This window comes from Sphaerodactylus townsendi, linkage group LG03 (assembly GCF_021028975.2).
Source record: "Sphaerodactylus townsendi isolate TG3544 linkage group LG03, MPM_Stown_v2.3, whole genome shotgun sequence".
Classification (NCBI taxonomy): domain Eukaryota; kingdom Metazoa; phylum Chordata; class Lepidosauria; order Squamata; family Sphaerodactylidae; genus Sphaerodactylus; species Sphaerodactylus townsendi.
This window is the reverse complement of record NC_059427.1, coordinates 9809453-9826575: the sequence shown is the minus strand read 5'-3', so window position 1 is coordinate 9826575 and position 17123 is coordinate 9809453. Positions and strand designations below refer to the sequence as shown.

Here is a 17123-nt window from a genome sequence, read left to right as displayed (position 1 = left end):
CATATAAGGGAGAAACCGAATGTGTGGGGGAAATCTGTTATTACCATTAGAGAATCCAAGGAATGCGCTGACACTTTTTAGACAATTCTATGGAAAACCCAACAGCACAAATTTGTCTTACATGCCAGAGGTTCTGAACAGTGGAAAAATGTTTTCAGTGTCCTATATAGCTTTTATACACATGATCAGACAACAGAGAATCTCACATATTGTCCTAATGTTTTGTATGTCTTACCACGTGCTGATAGTTGGCTGTTCCTCTGCTTTATTGTCCTGCTCCTTGTGTGTACTTTAAAAATAAATTGATATTTAAATATTATTTCCTCCTCCCCTTTTTTAACTTTTACTTGTCACCCACTTTGGATTTGAGCAATGGTGGGCTATCTTTTAATAACTAAATATTTTTCAAATGGGAAAATTAAATTAAATAATTGGTCTTCAGTCAGTCGGAATAAACGTGGGTGATATTACGGTTGGACTAGGACTGGAGAAACTCAAGTTCAAATCCCCACTTGCCATGAAACTGGGTCCCCTTGAGCCTGCCATGTCTTCTCAGTCTAGCCTTCTCACAGAGTTGTTGTTGGGATTAGATTGGAGGAAGCGCCTTAGGTGCCAGCCCAAAATCCTTAAAACAGGAGTGATGAACTCACTTGTTATGAGGGCTGGATATGACGTAAATGTGACTTGGTCGGGCCTGGCCCCAGGGGGTGGAACTGTCTTGACTGGTCCAATATTGGGGGGGGGGGGGGTTCCTGCCTGGACTGACTAATCCACAGTGGGGTGGGGTAGCTGCTTTGAGAGGGTTTATCAGACTCATGACAGCTGAGGCAAAAAAAACCCCAAACCCAAACCCTCACTCCTGATCTGTCCTGGCTGCATTTTTGACACCCCTTCCTTAGAGAAAGGGTGAATTAAAAATGTTATCAATAACCCTCAGAAATGTGCGACTGGAACAGAACCGGGTTCATTTAATCCATCGTTGTGTTTTTCACAGCTGTTAAGCAGAAGCTTCAGAACAACGGCTCGAAAGTGATGTCTGTTGGTCTTCACTCAGCATCTGGTATTTGGAGGTAGGCTTCCTCTGTAGCTGGAGGCTCTATTTATCTACAGCAGTGGGGGGGGGGAAGCTAAAATCACAAGCACAGCTAATGATCACTTTGTAACATGCTAACGCTATTAAAAAAACACATCACATTATGTTCACCCAGCTGTACGTGTGCTAACTACATGCTTCTGCAAATGTCTGCAGTTCATTCCCATGTTCCTGTTATGCTTCTCTTTGCCTTCTGTGGTTAAGAACTGCTAGTAGCTCTACCAGCCCCTGAAAGCCCCCCTAAGCCCTTTGTAATCTTCATAAGTTGTGTTAACAAGCTCCAGAAACATGCAAAAAATAATTCTTGGCCCTTCCCTGAACTAACTACTGATCAATTTAGTGGGATGATCCCACTCCTATCAAGGTTTACTATAATAACCAAGTACACAAACTATGACCTCTATTCACTTTCTCCAAACTGTGAATAACTTCCCAGATCTTTATTTGCTTCACCTTATTTGGCCTTTCTCTAAACTCAGGAGACCCCCACCTCCTTAGCAGTTCCTTACAAGGAAAGGGCTCTAGCCCTCTTTATCCCTTTAATTGACCTTTTTGGCAGCCTTTCCTAGTGATCCAAATGGAAAGCAAGTAGGATTGCCAACCCAGGGCTGGCCACCAGTAGGAGGTTTCAGAGACAGGGACATGCAAATAGGTGTCACTCAGACATGGTGACATCACTTGCAGTTGGAACCCAGAAGTGACATCATAGCACTGACATGATGACACCAATTCGGGGTTTGCACTGGAAGTGACATTGCAATGTAGGTGTAATGCCCTATTTCCCTCCCATTTTCCCACTGTGCGCAGTGTCGGCAGGCCTGGTGGAACACTTCCCATCATTGCAGGAAGCTTGACAATCTTGAAAAGAAAGCTAGTGGCGTAGGAGGTTAAGAGCTCGTGGAGGCTTATCTGGGGAATTCAGATTAGCCTGGGCACTCCCACACACGCCAGCTGGGTGACCTTGGGCTAGTCACAGCTTCTCGGAGCTCTCTCAGCTCCACCTACCTCACAGGGTGTTTGTTGGGAGGGAGGGAGGGAGGAAGGGCAAGGAGATTGTCAGCCCCTATGAGTCTCCTACAGGAGAGAAAGGGGGGATATAAATCCAAACTCTTCTTCTTCTTCTAGTGCGGCTCTTGTGCCTTGGGTTGTGGCAGAGGGAGGATTTTGGCCATTGCAACTTGCTCAGAAGAGGGAGGCAAAGCTGCCTTGGCAAAAAAATTCCCTCTGCCACAACTGCAAAATGCACAGGGACTGTGGACAATGGAAGCACTCGGTGTTACTTTACTCAGCTGAAAGGTTCTGGCATCCCCCACATGCCCCAGGCTCTCTCTTATATTGCTTGGCTTTGGGACTTCTCTGTGTAGACCTACAATCATACTTAAAATGTTCTCATGGCATTTTTCCTCCAAGCTGCGTAAGTGTGTCCCATCATGTGTCCGCTGCTGTGAATTTTAACCCATGCTAGTTTGTGCACTGCCTAACTTGTGTGAGTGAATTCTGTGTTTCCCTGAGGCTTTTCCCCCAGGTCCCTGCTGCGTGTGAGTGTAGCCTTGATCCTATTCACAAGTTGGCCCCTGATGACGTCGTGGCGCATTTGAGTCCCACGAAGAAGTGCTAGGTTCCATTCCAATATTATTCCCTTATACATACAAGATCAAGGAAAAAAATAAACTATTAAATATTTTTTCATATAAACTGGGAATTAATGTAGTACTTCAGAAAGAATTCTTCCAGGGGTTTCCACGGGTCTTCTTTTTTCCTGCTTTCCTCTTCCAATTACATTTTTAAATCCATGTTGTTCCTCAACATAAATTTGGTTACTGTGTTGATACAAATGTTCTCCTCTTTATATGTGAAGAGTACCCCTTCGATTGGGGCCCATCTGAAAATAATCTCAATTTTTTTTCAGCACTTCTGTCAGGAACACATAAATTCTTCCTCTTTCACAGCAGGTGAATTGGAATTTCTTTAAGCACCATTAGCTCACATTCGTCGATCTTAGCTTTGGATTGTGTGTGATACTTTAATATAGCATCTCTCATTCTCTTTCTCACAAACTTTATGATGATATCACGAGGCAGGTTTTTTTTCTTTAGCAAAGCATGAGTTTACAGATCGTATCAATCTCCTTGATTGCATTGTCTTCTTCAATAGTCCAAGCTTGGGTAAATAGGGGCATAAATCTTTTGGGAAGATTCTCATCTTTTTCTTCTTCCAGCGCTCTTATTCTTAACATAGACTCCTTCTGTTTCATTTCAGCCATTGCTAGGATGTCCTTTTGCATGTCCATTTGCTTTTGAAGTACATCAAGTTTGTCATCCAGCGCTTGCAACCTTTCTCTGTCATCTTTTTGAAGTTCTTTTATTTGTTCAATTGATGTTGCTATCTTTTTTATTCGTCCCGTGTCTTTCCCTATTTTAGATAATTGTAGTTCCAATTTGTTAAAACTTTCCCTGGTTTCATTTCGGAAGGAAAGCATTAACTCAATTAGGTAGTCTAATTTCTGGTCAAAATCTGTGGTTGTTTCCTCAGGTGTTTTGACATCCAAATTCCCTTGGGTGCTGTGTGGTTTCCGGGCTGTATGGCCGTGTTCTAGCAGCATTCTCTCCTGACGTTTTGCCTGCATCTGTGGCTGGCATCTTCAGAGGATCCTCTGAAGATGCCAGCCACAGATGCAGGCAAAACGTCAGGAGAGAATGCTGCTAGAACACGGCCATACAGCCCGGAAACCACACAGCACCCAAGTGATTCCGGCCGTGAAAGCCTTCAACAATACATCCATATTCCCGTTTGTTTCATTATTCTCCACTCTTGGCGCAGCTGCCATTACTCTCCCTCCCTCATGCAAATGAATGAGCAAGAGTTCTCACGTTCTTTTCGTTTTTACGTTATCAGTTCTTATGTTCTTTTCCGGGGGGGAGGGGGGGAATATGATTCCTAATGTCTTTTGGATTGGTTTTCCCTCCATTTGCAGCTCTCTCCTAGGATTCAGTTACAAATGTTCTCTTTCCCTTATTACAAATTTGAGAATTGGGATATTGCAATTTAAAAGGAAAGTAGCCCACAAAATTAGTGTGATGCCAAATAATATTCAGAAGAAGAAGAAGAAGAGTTTGGATTCATATGCCCCCTTTCTCTCCTGTAGGAGACTCAAAGGGGCTTACAATCTCCTTGCCCTTCCCCCCTCACAACAAACACCCTTTGAGGTGGGTGGAGCTGAGAGAGCTCCGAAAAGCTGTGACTAGCCCAAGGTCACCCAGCTGGCATGTGTGGGAGTGTACAGGCTAATCTGAATTCCCCAGATAAGCCTCCACAACTCAAGTGGCAGAGCTGGGAATCAAATCCGGTTCCGCCAGATCAGAGTGCACCTGCTCTTAGCCACTGCTCTTAGCCACTACGCCACTGCTGCTCTCTTTACATGTATTACCGTGTTTCCCCGAATATAAGACAGTGTCTTATATTAATTTTTGCTCCCAAAGATGTGCTATGTCTTATTTTCAGGGGATGTCTTATTTTTCTGCGTTCTGTTCGTCGGGCATGCTTCCAAACAAAAACTTTGCTACATCTTACTTTTGGGGGATGCCTTATATTTCGCACTTCAGCAAAACCTCTACTACGTCTTATTTTCCGGGGATGTCTTATATTCGGGGAAACAGGATATGTTAACATTGAATAAAGCTTTTCTTTAATGGAATTTTTTTAAAAAAAGAAGTGCTAGGTTCAATCCCCACCATCTCCACTTAAAAGTGGAATCGGTTATTGGAAAGAATCTCCGCTTGAGATCTTGTTGAGCTTCCAGGCAAGGTATACAGTAATGGCTGTGATAAACCAGAGCCTGACTCGGTAATAAGGCATTCATTTCTGGGTTGAAGCTGCAAGTGACGTCACCATGTCTGAATGGCACCTATTTGCATGTCCCCGCCCCTGAAACCTCCTGCCAGTGGCCACTACTGGGCTGGCAACCCTACTTGCTTTCCATTTGGATCGTTAGGAAAAATTGTCAAAAAGATCAGTTTTCAAAAAAGTCAAGAGTTGTCAAGGGCATAGTTTCTCCTCATGGGAGATTGTTTTCCGTTTGGCCTACATTTTCAGAAGGGACTTTATTTTTGAGGCAGTCTAGAGTCTTCCTACCCCACTTCACTTTCTTTTTAAGCATTGTGCATCTCTTTTGCTCCAGGAGAGCTTTCCCTTTGAGATCAGAAATGCTTTCAGGCAATGGTTTGAGATTGCTGGAGGGCACAAAGATGGCCTTTTTCCTCCTTTGGATTAAGCTGTGACTGCAAAGATGTTATGCCTAGAATCTATTTGCCATCAGGATCATTGTTCTAGATTTGCAGGTGTGGAGCCAGCAGCAAAAATGAGGATGGACCCAAATTCTGCATGCCCACAAGTGGAACAAAGAGAAGCTATCCAGATACTTCAGCCCGAAGATACGGCAGGGCCGCCCACACGGGAAATATGGCAGGACGGAAGAGAGTCACTGTGCTGGGAAGACCAATGGCCAGATTTCTTGCGGGGAATGGATTTCCCTCACATAAGGCAGGGGAAGGAGCCCGGACCCTGGGAGGATGCCAAGGCCTTCCTGGCCTCCTTCGAGCAAGTGGCTGAAGCCTGCCAGTGGCCCAGGAAAGAGTGGGCAGCCCGGCTGCTGCCAGCACTCAGCGGAGAAGCCCAGCAGGCTTTTGCACACCTGGAGGCCAGAGACAGGGAGGATTATGGGAAAGTGAAGGCAGCCATCTTGCGCAGTGAAGCCAAACTCACAGAAACCCTGCGCCAGTACTTCCGGCAGTTCCGCTCCTGGGAAGTGAAAGACCCGGGTCGAATCTACAGCCAGTTGCGGGAGCTTTGCCGTTGGTGGCTGAGGCCAGAGAGGCGCTCGAAGGAGCAGATCCTGGAGCTGCTGATCCTGGAGCAGTTCCTGGCCATCCTGCCGCCGGAGCTGCAGAGCTGGATCAGGGCAGGCGCTCCTGAGAGTTGTGCCCAAGCTGCCACCCTGGTGGATATTTTCCTCCTGACCCAGCAAGCAACTGAAGCGGAGAAACAGCAGGTGAGAATCTAGTACTAGGATCTTCAGTGTTGGTGGGATTGTTAGCACCATTTGTGTCTTTCAATTAAAACGGGGTAGAAGTGTTAACCCCAGGAAATGGCTGACTCCCTCCTAAGTACTCCAACCTTGCCCCAGAAGCTCATTCCGAATAGCAGCATCTTCTAAAAGATGCTCAGACTTGCACTTTGGTGACCCTCAAGTTGAAGAAAATTCCACCTTTCCACAATAGCCATACAGAATTTCCACCTGTTGTCTTACAGCAACGGAGACAGCATGTCGTTTCGGCAAGTGAGAGATGCAGGGGGCAACTCTGGCGTCCTGTTTCCCCCCAAGCCCTTTTATTGACAGTTTACAAGAGGAAAAACAAACAAGGCAGGCAGGCAGGGGAAACACAATACAATGGACAGGGCAAAGAGCACAGGGGTTTGAGCAGACGATTTGGTATTTGCACATACACACATTGGAGCCAGAAGGTCTGCAATGTCAGCAGTTTTCTCCGAAACCACATTTGGGAAGGAAAGGTCAGTTGAACGTGGGAGACCCCTTTCCAAGCAGAATGGCTGCCGTACTCGGGAGCCCCCTGGGCGCTGTGCCCCCCAACATCCACCTTTGCTCTGTTATTATTCTAACAGCTGATGGCAGTGTTAAAAATTTTGTTAAACACTGCTGTTTAGGATCATGGCTACCATATATGTTCTGAGTAATAAGTAATAGTGCTTCTTAGCCTCCCCAAAATCTTTTCAGACGTTGTACCAGAATTTATGCTGATTTATCTCTGTTCATAGCTTGTGTAATAGAAACATTCCCTGTTATTTTTATTTATTTATTTTAAAAAAATTATAAGCCACTCTCTTGGGGAACTCAAGGTGATTTGCAATATAAATAAAACAACTAAAAGAACGTATAAAAGGTCACAATTTAAATTAATGTATTGGGTACTAAATTAGTGTGGACAAACAACATTCATCGTTCTTGAAGGAAGGCAAATTTTCTTCTTTACTGATCTATCCTACACTCCCTTGTTAGTGGATCTGCTCATAGCCACTGAAGAAGTGGGCTATAATCTATGGAATTTGATGCTAGAATAAAAATATGGTAGTGTTCAAGGTACACAAGACACTGCTTGTTTTGGGAGGGTATGAACTCAAGTGGGGGAACAGAACTTCTTTCTCAGTCGGTTCTGAGACCGTTCTTCCTGTTTCAGGGACCATCGCAGGAGGGGTGGCTGCGGTCCAGAAGAGCAGAAGAGGATCTTTTAGGCCCTGCACAGAAAAAGATTCACAAGGAAGCCAGGCAGAGCATCCAAGGGGGGAGGAAATTATTCGGTAAGGATTCACGGAGCTATTCAGAATTCTGCATCTTACCTGTCTGTGGGCCTTCAGCTGCTACACAAAAGAGGAAGTTTGAACAAATGCAGTTTGCCATGTATGAGTCCCTTATTTCCATCTGGAAAATCCAATCAAAAGGAGGGGGTACAAAAGGAGAGAATTTCCCCACAGGCTACTGAAATAAGCTAGCTTTTATGCGAAAGGCTGTCTTTAAATTAGAACAGGTGTCCCCCAAATAAGGATCTGTTCCTAATACTTTGTATTTTAAAGAGAAGCATATTTAAGTATGTTATCAGTCAACCTGAGAAGACACTATGAAAGCTCAAAACTCAGCAGTTAACAGGAATTGCACCTGAAAAGGTACATCTTGCAGTTTGTCCACCTCTTTCAACACAGAGCTCCAGATAGTTTGACCCTCCTCTGTTTTATCTTCACATCACCCCTCTGAGATAAGCCAGGTTGAGATAAAGTGGCCTTAGATCTGAACTTTGCAGCTGAGCCAGAATTCACAGTGACTCCTTGAATTTAATGGGTTTGATTTCCAGCTGCAAAATGAAGGGAGTAGGTCTTGGCTACCTTCGCACTGATGAGCAGAGCTTTGACTCTCAAAAGATGATACCCCAAGAATCATGATGGTCTCTAAGTGGCTACTAAACTCAAATCTAGCTCTTCTTCTGCACACTCACATGGCTACCCACCTGAAAGCACCTTCAATAATTATACAGTTCAGGGAATTTTGGCAGTTGCAGAATCTCAGGCCAGAGAGAGGAGAGCAAGTCCAGGCAAAGTCCCTCCATCTCTACCTTGGTGACCTCCTGTTCTGCATCTGTTCATCCTAAAAATGCCTGATCCAGTAATGTCAGTCAATCATTACAATCGTGCAGTAAAACAAAGCAAAAGTCTCCTCTAATCCTCATTCTTTGACTTTTCAACAGCATGTTTCAGTGGGATGCTTCCATCTTTTGCAATGTTTGCTTTTCCAGATCATTAAGGGGAAAAACCTTTTCACGATCCAGGATGCTGAAAACCAAAGCAGGAGAGAATCCTGTCCAACATCTCTTTCTCTCCCCCTCTCTCCCCACAAGACAACTATGTCCTAATTCCCTCTGTGTTATGTATAGCTGCTAAAGGGAGCAGGAAACTTCTTTTTCCTTGCAGCTGGGCAGCCCAGTGGTGAAGAAGCAAGCTGCAATTCCCCCTTCTAAAATCTCCCTTCCACTCCTACCAGGCAGGGAAACAAAATGGCAAAATCACTCCAGTTCACGGCTTCCTCCCGAAAAGCAAGAAACGGCTGGCGTTGGGCAGACTGAGGTATGTTACCCTCTGGGAGTGGGAGGAGCAGTTTCCAACATACAAGACCAGGGGTCCATTTGAGTGGGGGAAAAGGAGGGCCACCTCTGTAAGAAAACACAAATGATGCCGTGTACCAGAGGCCACAAAATGAAAAAGAACAATTTCCCTTAACTGGAAATATTTTTTAAAAAGAATATTTGTAACAGCGGTGACTTAATTTGTGGGTATGATGCCAAATCTCTTGCCAGTGGCTCACTCTTGTTAAGATATAGTTACATCTGCTGAGCTTAGTAACAATCTGTTTTTACACAGTTAAGGATAATTGTTCTTTTTTCTCTCCATTTGAGTCAGACAAACAACCTCTGCTCTGATCACCGCCAGTTAGCAAAATAGCCCCGATTTTTCCCCCCACCTGTCCCTGGGAAATCCTAGGCCGTATATTGTGAACAGCTCCTCAGTGCATTCATGCTGCTTCTAGTGCAGTCTATTCCAACTGGGGTTGGGTCTGTCTTCCTCTTTCAAGGGACTGACAGATCTCAAGAAGAAAGGCGTGTCTTCACCCACGGTTGGCAAGGGTCGAATTCAACCTGGCCAAAACACCATGTTCTGGCAAGTGCTACCTGGAGACAGCAAGGACGTAGCGTCTTCAGGTGAGCAGTTCTTCCACTTGGGGCAAGTACGCAAATATCACCCGATCTGATTGCCATTTTTTTTTACAAACTGTATTGCCTGCCTTTCTGCCCTCATTTTTCACATTAAAAATCCACTAAATCTCTCTCCTGCTACCTATCATATCTTACTAATTCCTCAAGGAAAGCCTTCACAAGCATTCAATTCTGCATTCTTACAGGGACCATTTAGTAATGGCCCCCCAGATTTGTGCTTTTGACCGTGCTGCCCCAACCAGATCGAGGATCTCATTCGTTATATTTTATACTGTTTGTTGTCATATACGTCTGTTGACCTTAAACTGAAACAAGGCTGGACTAAATTTTCTGGCTCCCATGTGGATCACATTGATTTCCTATTGGCTGATCTGATCTACTCCTTTTAATGTTGCCACTTTTACTTTTGCATCAACAATCATAAGGAAGAAACTGGCTCATGCTGGTGGAATCCTAAGTTGAAGTGATGTCATATTCAAACGTTCTTTTTAAATTGTTTTATTGGGTTTTACCTAAAATGCATTGTTGTATGTGTGTTGTATTGTAGTACTTACTTACTTTGTGCTGTCAAGGCTCATGACCACAACACGAAATAAAATTCTTCTATTCAATTCTGAAATCAAAAATTATATCTTCAGAAGGATATGATGCTCTTTCAACTATTAAATATGTTTGATACAAAGTAAGACATATGTGTCAGAACAGTTCTTAGAAGGCTTGACCTCTCACCCCCAGCAGGAGGAATGGGGGGCTGGAGTAACATTGCAGTAATTCTGCTATATCACTTTCCAAAGCTTAACCAGAAATACATCACACATTGCTATTATGCTATAGCAATTCTCCAAAGTGTTTTGGAGAATTACTGAAGTGTCCTGGTGACATGTGACATCACTTCCGGTTAGGCAAAGTGACATCACAGCATTGCTGTGTGGCATCATTCAAACCCTACCCCCAGAAGCCCTGAGGGGGGTTATGAGCCTTTCTATAATCTGAGCTAAATGTAAACAGCTTCAGGTTCTTCACATGCTGTTTATTTGTTTATTTATGTCCAGGTTCTTCACATGCTGTTTATTTATTGTGCCTATTATGTGCCATCAGGTCATTTTTGACTGATAGTGACTCTGTGCATTAACACCCTCCAAAACCTCCAGTCATTAACAGCTTTCTGGCTTAGCTTTAAGGCAGATAACAGAGTTTATAAGAGCAGTCGGAAAAAATACCGGTATAATATTGCAATAAACAATTCATCAAGCTGTGCTTCGGAATTAAAGAACAATGGAATAAATCAGTGTAATGTATACAATAGGCCTGGATTTCAAAAATGTATTGGGGCAGGTGGACTGGATTTCATTGATGAAAGTGAGGAGGAGGAGGAGGAGTTTGGATTTATATGCCCCCTTTCTCTCCTGTAGGAGACTCAAAGGGTCTTACAATCTCCTTGCCCTCCCCCCCCCCCCCCCAACAAACACCCTGTGTGGGAGTGCACAGGCTAATCTGAATTCCCCAGATAAGCCTTCACAGCTCAGGCGGCACAGCAGGGAATCAAACCCAGTTCCTCCAGATTAGACTCCACCTGCTCTTAACCACTACGCCACTGCTGCTCCCAGATGAGGGCACCTTGAAGGTGAAGGAGCCAGAGAACTGCCGAAAATCTTCCCAGGCAGTTACACCTTTAACACCTTTTGAGAAAATGCCTGTCAGCACAATTCCATTTTAACACCTGTTTTCTTTTTTAAACTCAAAGCAATTACATTCTTTTCTGTTTTTGACACATGAATCACCTTTAAGTTTTTTTTTTCCTCCCTGGCTTTTTTCACTTACAAATCAGCTAACAAAGTTTATTTAATTTTTATTTTTTCTCCTTTTATTTCCTGAAGAAAGCAAAGGAAAAACTTAAGAAAAATATACAGAAAGACAAAAAAATATAGTAACAGTGGTGCTGGAGCAAGATATAAGTTTCTATAAATGGTTTCCAAATATCAAAAAAACAAGTCTGTGTGCAATGGCTGTCTATATGCTGTATGTTAAAATATTGATAGTACTCTAAGATCCGCAGTCTGTTGATTTACCAGAGGTGAGCTTTTGTTTGTCCAGTGTTGTAATATGAGTCTTTAAGCTGTAACAAGGGCATGGAGGATCCATTTTTGATCAACCAATTAAGTTAAATATTTGTGAATATATTTCCATCCCAAGGCAGTGGAAATAATTCTCTGTGTTCTCTCTCTCTCCCCGCTCCCATCCTCAAGAGAGGGTTTTAGTTCCCAGATCTGACCTTTCGTCCTCTCCAGGAAAAAAGGAAGTGATGTTCATCCACATCCCAGAGGAAACAAAGAGACTCCCAAGTCAAGATTTGAGTAAGGGGCCAGATAAGCCCGTTTGGTCACTCTTTTTGTTTGAAGAAGAAGACGAGTTTGGATTTATATCCCCCCTTTCTCTCCTGTAGGAGGCTCAAAGGGGCTTACAATCTCCTTGCCCTTCCCTCCTCACAACAAACACCCTGTGAGGTAGGTGGGGCTGAGAGAGCTCCAAGAAGCTGTGACTAGCCCAAGGTCACCCAGCTGGCGTGTGTGGGAGTGTACAGGCTAATCTGAATTCCCCAGATAAGCCTCCACAGCTCAGGCAGCAGAGTGGAGAATCAAACCCAGTTCCTCCAGATTAGATACACGAGCTCTTAACCTCCTACGCCACTGCTGCTCCTTCGGGAAGAAAGTCTCCCAAGAGACCCAGGGAACAAACAACCTTTGTGTCTTCTCCCTCCCAGAAATTTTTAAAACTGATTCTTGTAATCTTCCTTGGCTAGAAGAAGCAGAGTAATCTCTACTGCAGAAGGTGGCAGTACCAATGGGCAGGGCATTTTGGACTGCCCTTTGACCTGGGCTCCAGACACAAAGGGGGCTTCCCATTTAGATTCTTGTTAAATTTCTTGACCTTTGATACGTTTCACGCTTTGCTTTTAGGCACACGAGTCCCTAACTTACCCAGGCCCAACTGCCTGCTACTGTTCAACGGTGTCAGGCAGCGGGTTAGTTTCTGACTAAGGATCTGGGAGACGCGGGTTCAGATTCTTACTCTGCCAAGGTGCTCACTGAGTGACCATTTCTAAAACGTGTTCTCGGCCTAACCCACCTCACGAGGTTGCTGTGAGGATAAAAAAGAGGAGAGAAAAATGATGTAAGCTTCTTTAGGCCCCTATTGGGGAGATAGGCTGGAAATGTTTAAATAAATACAGCTAAGGATTAAGGGATGGATAAAGATAAGGTGGGTGGGAAGAAGAGAAGAAAGCAGGATAAAGGATGGAATTGGGAGTTGCCTGGAAGATGAAACGAAGAAACCGTGTGGGGAGGGGTATACAAGGGAAAGTTAGATGCACCCTGTCCAAGTCTTTGCAGGTTCCCCACTGTGCAACTGAGCCCAGCCTGGGAGTTGGCACCTTCAAGTTTGCCAGAAGTTCCCTGCGGAGAATATGCCAAGGAAAGGGACTGAGGAAAAGATGACCAGGGGGCAGATAAAGTTAGGTCAGCTGGTGGGTAAGAAAGTAACAGGAAAAGGGGAGAGGCAATGGGGGCTTTCAGGGAAAGAAAAGAGGAAATATGAGCCGATATGAGATGCCTGCAAGTCCTTGAGGGTTCTCCACTTGTCATGATATAATGTTTACTATTATCATCAGATTTAAAAGCTTGAGTCCAGTGGCACCTTTAAGACCAACAAATCTTTATGCTTGGTATAAGCCAGAGGTGCCGAACCTTTGGCACTCCAGATGTTATGGACTGCAATTCCCATCAGCCCCTGCCAGCATGGCCAATTGGCCATGCTGGAAGGGGCTGATGGGAATTGTAGTCCATAACATCTGGAGCTATAAGCTTTCATATGCATTCCTGAATGTGTTATCAGGTTTAATTACTTAAAGTAAACAATGCCCTTTGGTGGCAGGGGAAATGGCCACTGCAGAGGACTGGGGAAAGGAGAGGGGTGGGGCTCATCACGTGGAAGTCTACTCTGCTGTGTTATATCGACCGCTGCAGCAGCGATGGGGAAACCACACAAACCCCTCCCCTCATGTGGACAGCACCACCACATCACCATAGATAGAGTGCTTAACATGAGACAAAAGATGGTTTTAGCCAGGTATGGCAAGAGGGTATAGGAAGGTTACACCCATCTTTTTTAAAGCCCCCCCCCCAAAAAATTGACAGTATTCCTCTTTCTGTCTCTGCAGGTGATGAAAAGTTAAGTCAGATTAAAAAGGAAGATTTGCAAATAGAAGAGGCAGGCCCAGAGGAAACTCAAGAGACAACATTGGAAGTAACTCACTGGAATATTCTTGGGAGATATGAAACTGATAAGCAGAGATGGGAGTCCAGTTGGCAAGAGGAGAAGAAACCAGGAGGGAGGGAGAATGAATGCAACCAACACTCCGAAATAATAAACAAAATTAGCCCCAACCACAGAGGGAGAAAGAAGTCCTTGTTTTCCAAGTATGGGAGAAAATGTCGTTACAAACCAGGAATTGTTCTGGTACGTCCTGGCGAGAACCCCTTTGAATGCCCAACATTAGGGGAAAGCAGCCAGCAGACAGGATGTCTTGATAAGCATCAGAGAATCCATGCAAGTGAGAATCAATATGAAATCTCCAAGTACGAGAAAGTCGAGGGCATGACTAGACATCAGGCTAACCATGTGGGAGAGAGACCTTATCAATGCCCTGATTGTGGGAGACGCTTCAGTTGCAGGATATCATTAGAGAATCATCAAGGCCTTCATACGGAAGGCAGACCCTATGAGTGTACTCACTGTGGAAAATGGTTCAGGCACAGAACAACATTGGGGAAACATCAAAAGCTTCATACAGGAGAAAGAGCACACAAGTGTGTTGTGTGTGGGAAGCTCTTCATTTCCAATGCAGCCTTAAGAACACATCAGAGAATCCACACAGGAGAGAAACCATACGAATGTCCTTCTTGCGAGAGAACCTTCACAACAAAAGGGGAACTAACAAGACACGAGAGAATCCATACAGGGGAGAGACCCTTTGAATGTTCTGAGTGTGGGAAAGGTTTCATGAGGAGAGAACATTTGGTGACTCACCAGAGAACCCATACGCGAAAAACTGTTCAAATAAGCTAAATAAATAAATGAAGCCACCTCAAGCAGGTGGTCCAGAGAGTCTTATATAAATAATTCAGGTGTCCCAAATGTGAGAGAAACTTCTTTGGGTGAAATGCGTTGATGTTTCATTAGAGGATTCAGAGAAAGAGAGATTAACTGTTTTTCTGACAGTGGGAGCAATATTTGATCAAACGTGGCAGGTTCATACATGGCAGGGAACTTAAGGATACTCCAAGTATGGCAAAAAAAAATCACAGGGGTACATTGGTTAGCTACCAGAGAATCCACATAGGGCATGAACAAGGTTTAGACTGAAAATTCTGTTTTCAGCAGAAAATCTCCTGTAGCAAACATATGAACCACCTGAGAATTCAGCGGCCAGAGAAACATTATTGATGTCCTGATTATGTGTTGCTGACATTGCAAAAATATTGGCAGACCCAATCAAAGAACACAATGTCTCCCAGGCACTGTATTCCCCCCTCCCGCCCACCCCCAATGTTATCCTGCCACGTATGTTATTAGATGTGTTGTGTGTTTTGGCTGTTTTCTCTTTCATTTTTCTGTTACATTAATTTTTTTATTTTTAAATTTGCATATTCATATTTTGAAATCTTTGGGGAGACCCACTTCGGAGTTTTGTTTTTTTCCCAGGAAGAAAGAGCTGGATAAATGAGTTATGCTTATAGCCAAACTGAGTGAATATATAAAGAATAATAAATATCCCGATTTCTTCTCTGGATTAGTTCAATGTTATCTTGTATCGCCTGCTCACAACAGGGCACAATAGAGTGCCTTCTTTCATGCCTCAAAAAGAAGGCCCAAAGGAGATATCTTATAGGTATAAAGGTTTGGTTTATCCCAAAAAGACCTAGTGTTCAGAGGTAAATGCCTCTACCCATGGTACCACTTAACATGAATAATTTTTCAGGTGGGCTTCTGGCTCTTTGCTAGTGGGAAGGGGGGATTTTGACAAGTGCAATTTATCCCAAAGTGGGGTAAAAAGTTGCACTAACTTACAACACTCTTCCAGAACTCACATAGGCAGAAAAGCCATGTGTGAGTCACGTACTTGCCAGTCACTTCTGATTTACGGCGACCCTCTGAATTAGTGACCTCCAGATTGTCTGATCATTTACAGCCTTGCTCAGATGTTGCTAACTAAAGGCTATGTCTTCCTTGATCGAAGCAGTTCCATCTCCTGTTGGGTCTTGCTCTTTTCCCACTGTCTTCCACTTTTCCTAACATGGTTGCCTTTTCCTGTGAGTCTTGTCTTTACATGATGTGATGATGTATGAAAAGCAAAGTTTGCTCATTTTAGCTTCCAGTGAGAATTCAGGCTTGTTTTGATCTAGAACCCACTTATTTCCAGATGATAATAAGAGCCACACTTTCCTCCCTTACATCCGTGCATGCATTCGTTTAGGGCAGTGGTGGCGAACCTTTGGCACTCCAGATGTTATGGACTACAATTCCCATCAGCCCCTTCCAGCATGGCCAATTGGCCATGCTGACAGGGGCTAATGGGAATTGTAGTCCATAACATCTGGAGTGCCAAAGGTTCGCCACCACAGGTTTAGGGCGTTTGTTACCTGAAATGTTCCTGTGCTTTTAAGTAAGGAAGCAGAGGGTGGAAGTTCAGCTCTTGGCCAATAGAGGGTGACAAAACTTGGATTTGATTGGCTGTTGTGGGTTTGGTGGGTGTGGTCTGGTGGTTTTAGTTCCTAACGTTTCACTCACATCTGTGGCTGCCAGAAAACTTGCAACAGGTAGTTGATTCCAGCCTTTGACAAGACAATACAAGACAAGCCTTTGACAAGAAGAGATTTACCTACTGCTAGCTCAGTCTTATGGACTCACTATGGAAACATTTTTCCCCATTCTTTTCTCTTTACTCTGGGTCTGCAGCCATCTGGGGAATCTCCTAGAATTGCCAGCTATTAAACTGGCCCCTGCAGCTGTCCCTTGAATATCACTTTGATCTGCAGCAAATGCCAGGTGATGTTATTTACTTCCATATCCCTGGAAAGCTTTGGCCCTTTTCTATACATGAATCCTCTGCTAAATGGGAAGCATATTTTTCTCCAGGTCAGCTGGCAACCCTAGGGTCCCTTTCCCTATCTGACAAATTTCTGATTTCATACTTGCAAAGGAAGTGGAAATGTGACATGCCAGAGCCCTGCACTGAATTTACATGATCAATTCCATCTTTGGATTGCATAACATACTGCTTGTGAGTAGAACTCTAGCACTGCCATACAGACCCTTATCAAAGGAGGAAGATTCAAGTCCAGTAGTACTTTAAAGAACAATAGGATTTCCAGACAGAAGCTTTCAAGAGTCAAAGCTCTCCTTTTATATCTGATGAAGGGAGCGTTGACTCTCACAGGTTTCTACCCTAGAAATCCTGTTGGTCTTTAAGGTGCTGTGGCTCAATGGTAGAGCATCTTCTTGGCATGCAGAAGCCCCCATTCAGCCCCTGCCACGTCCAGTTAAAAGGATCAGCCGTTAGGTGAACCACCATCTCTTGCCTTGAAAACCTTATTAGTTCGTCATAAGTCAGCTGCAACTTGATATCATCTGCAAACATT

At 44.1% G+C, this 17123-nt stretch overlaps 1 protein-coding gene across 3 annotated transcripts in view; it reads left to right on the top strand.

The window, feature by feature from the left end:
* The window catches only part of LOC125428535, a 40254-nt gene extending 24985 nt beyond the window's left edge, over positions 1–15269 (top strand). For all 3 annotated transcript variants that reach the window (XM_048488776.1, XM_048488777.1, XM_048488778.1), the window contains exons 8-14: positions 995–1070; positions 5423–6140; positions 7345–7465; positions 8697–8779; positions 9285–9411; positions 11673–11780; positions 13643–15269. In XM_048488776.1, coding sequence (XP_048344733.1) covers positions 995–1070; positions 5423–6140; positions 7345–7465; positions 8697–8779; positions 9285–9411; positions 11673–11780; positions 13643–14550 — 2141 coding nt within the window. In that variant the 3' untranslated portion in view covers positions 14551–15269. The remainder of the gene's footprint in view (positions 1–994; positions 1071–5422; positions 6141–7344; positions 7466–8696; positions 8780–9284; positions 9412–11672; positions 11781–13642) is intronic.
* The last annotated feature ends 1854 nt before the right edge of the window (positions 15270–17123 follow it).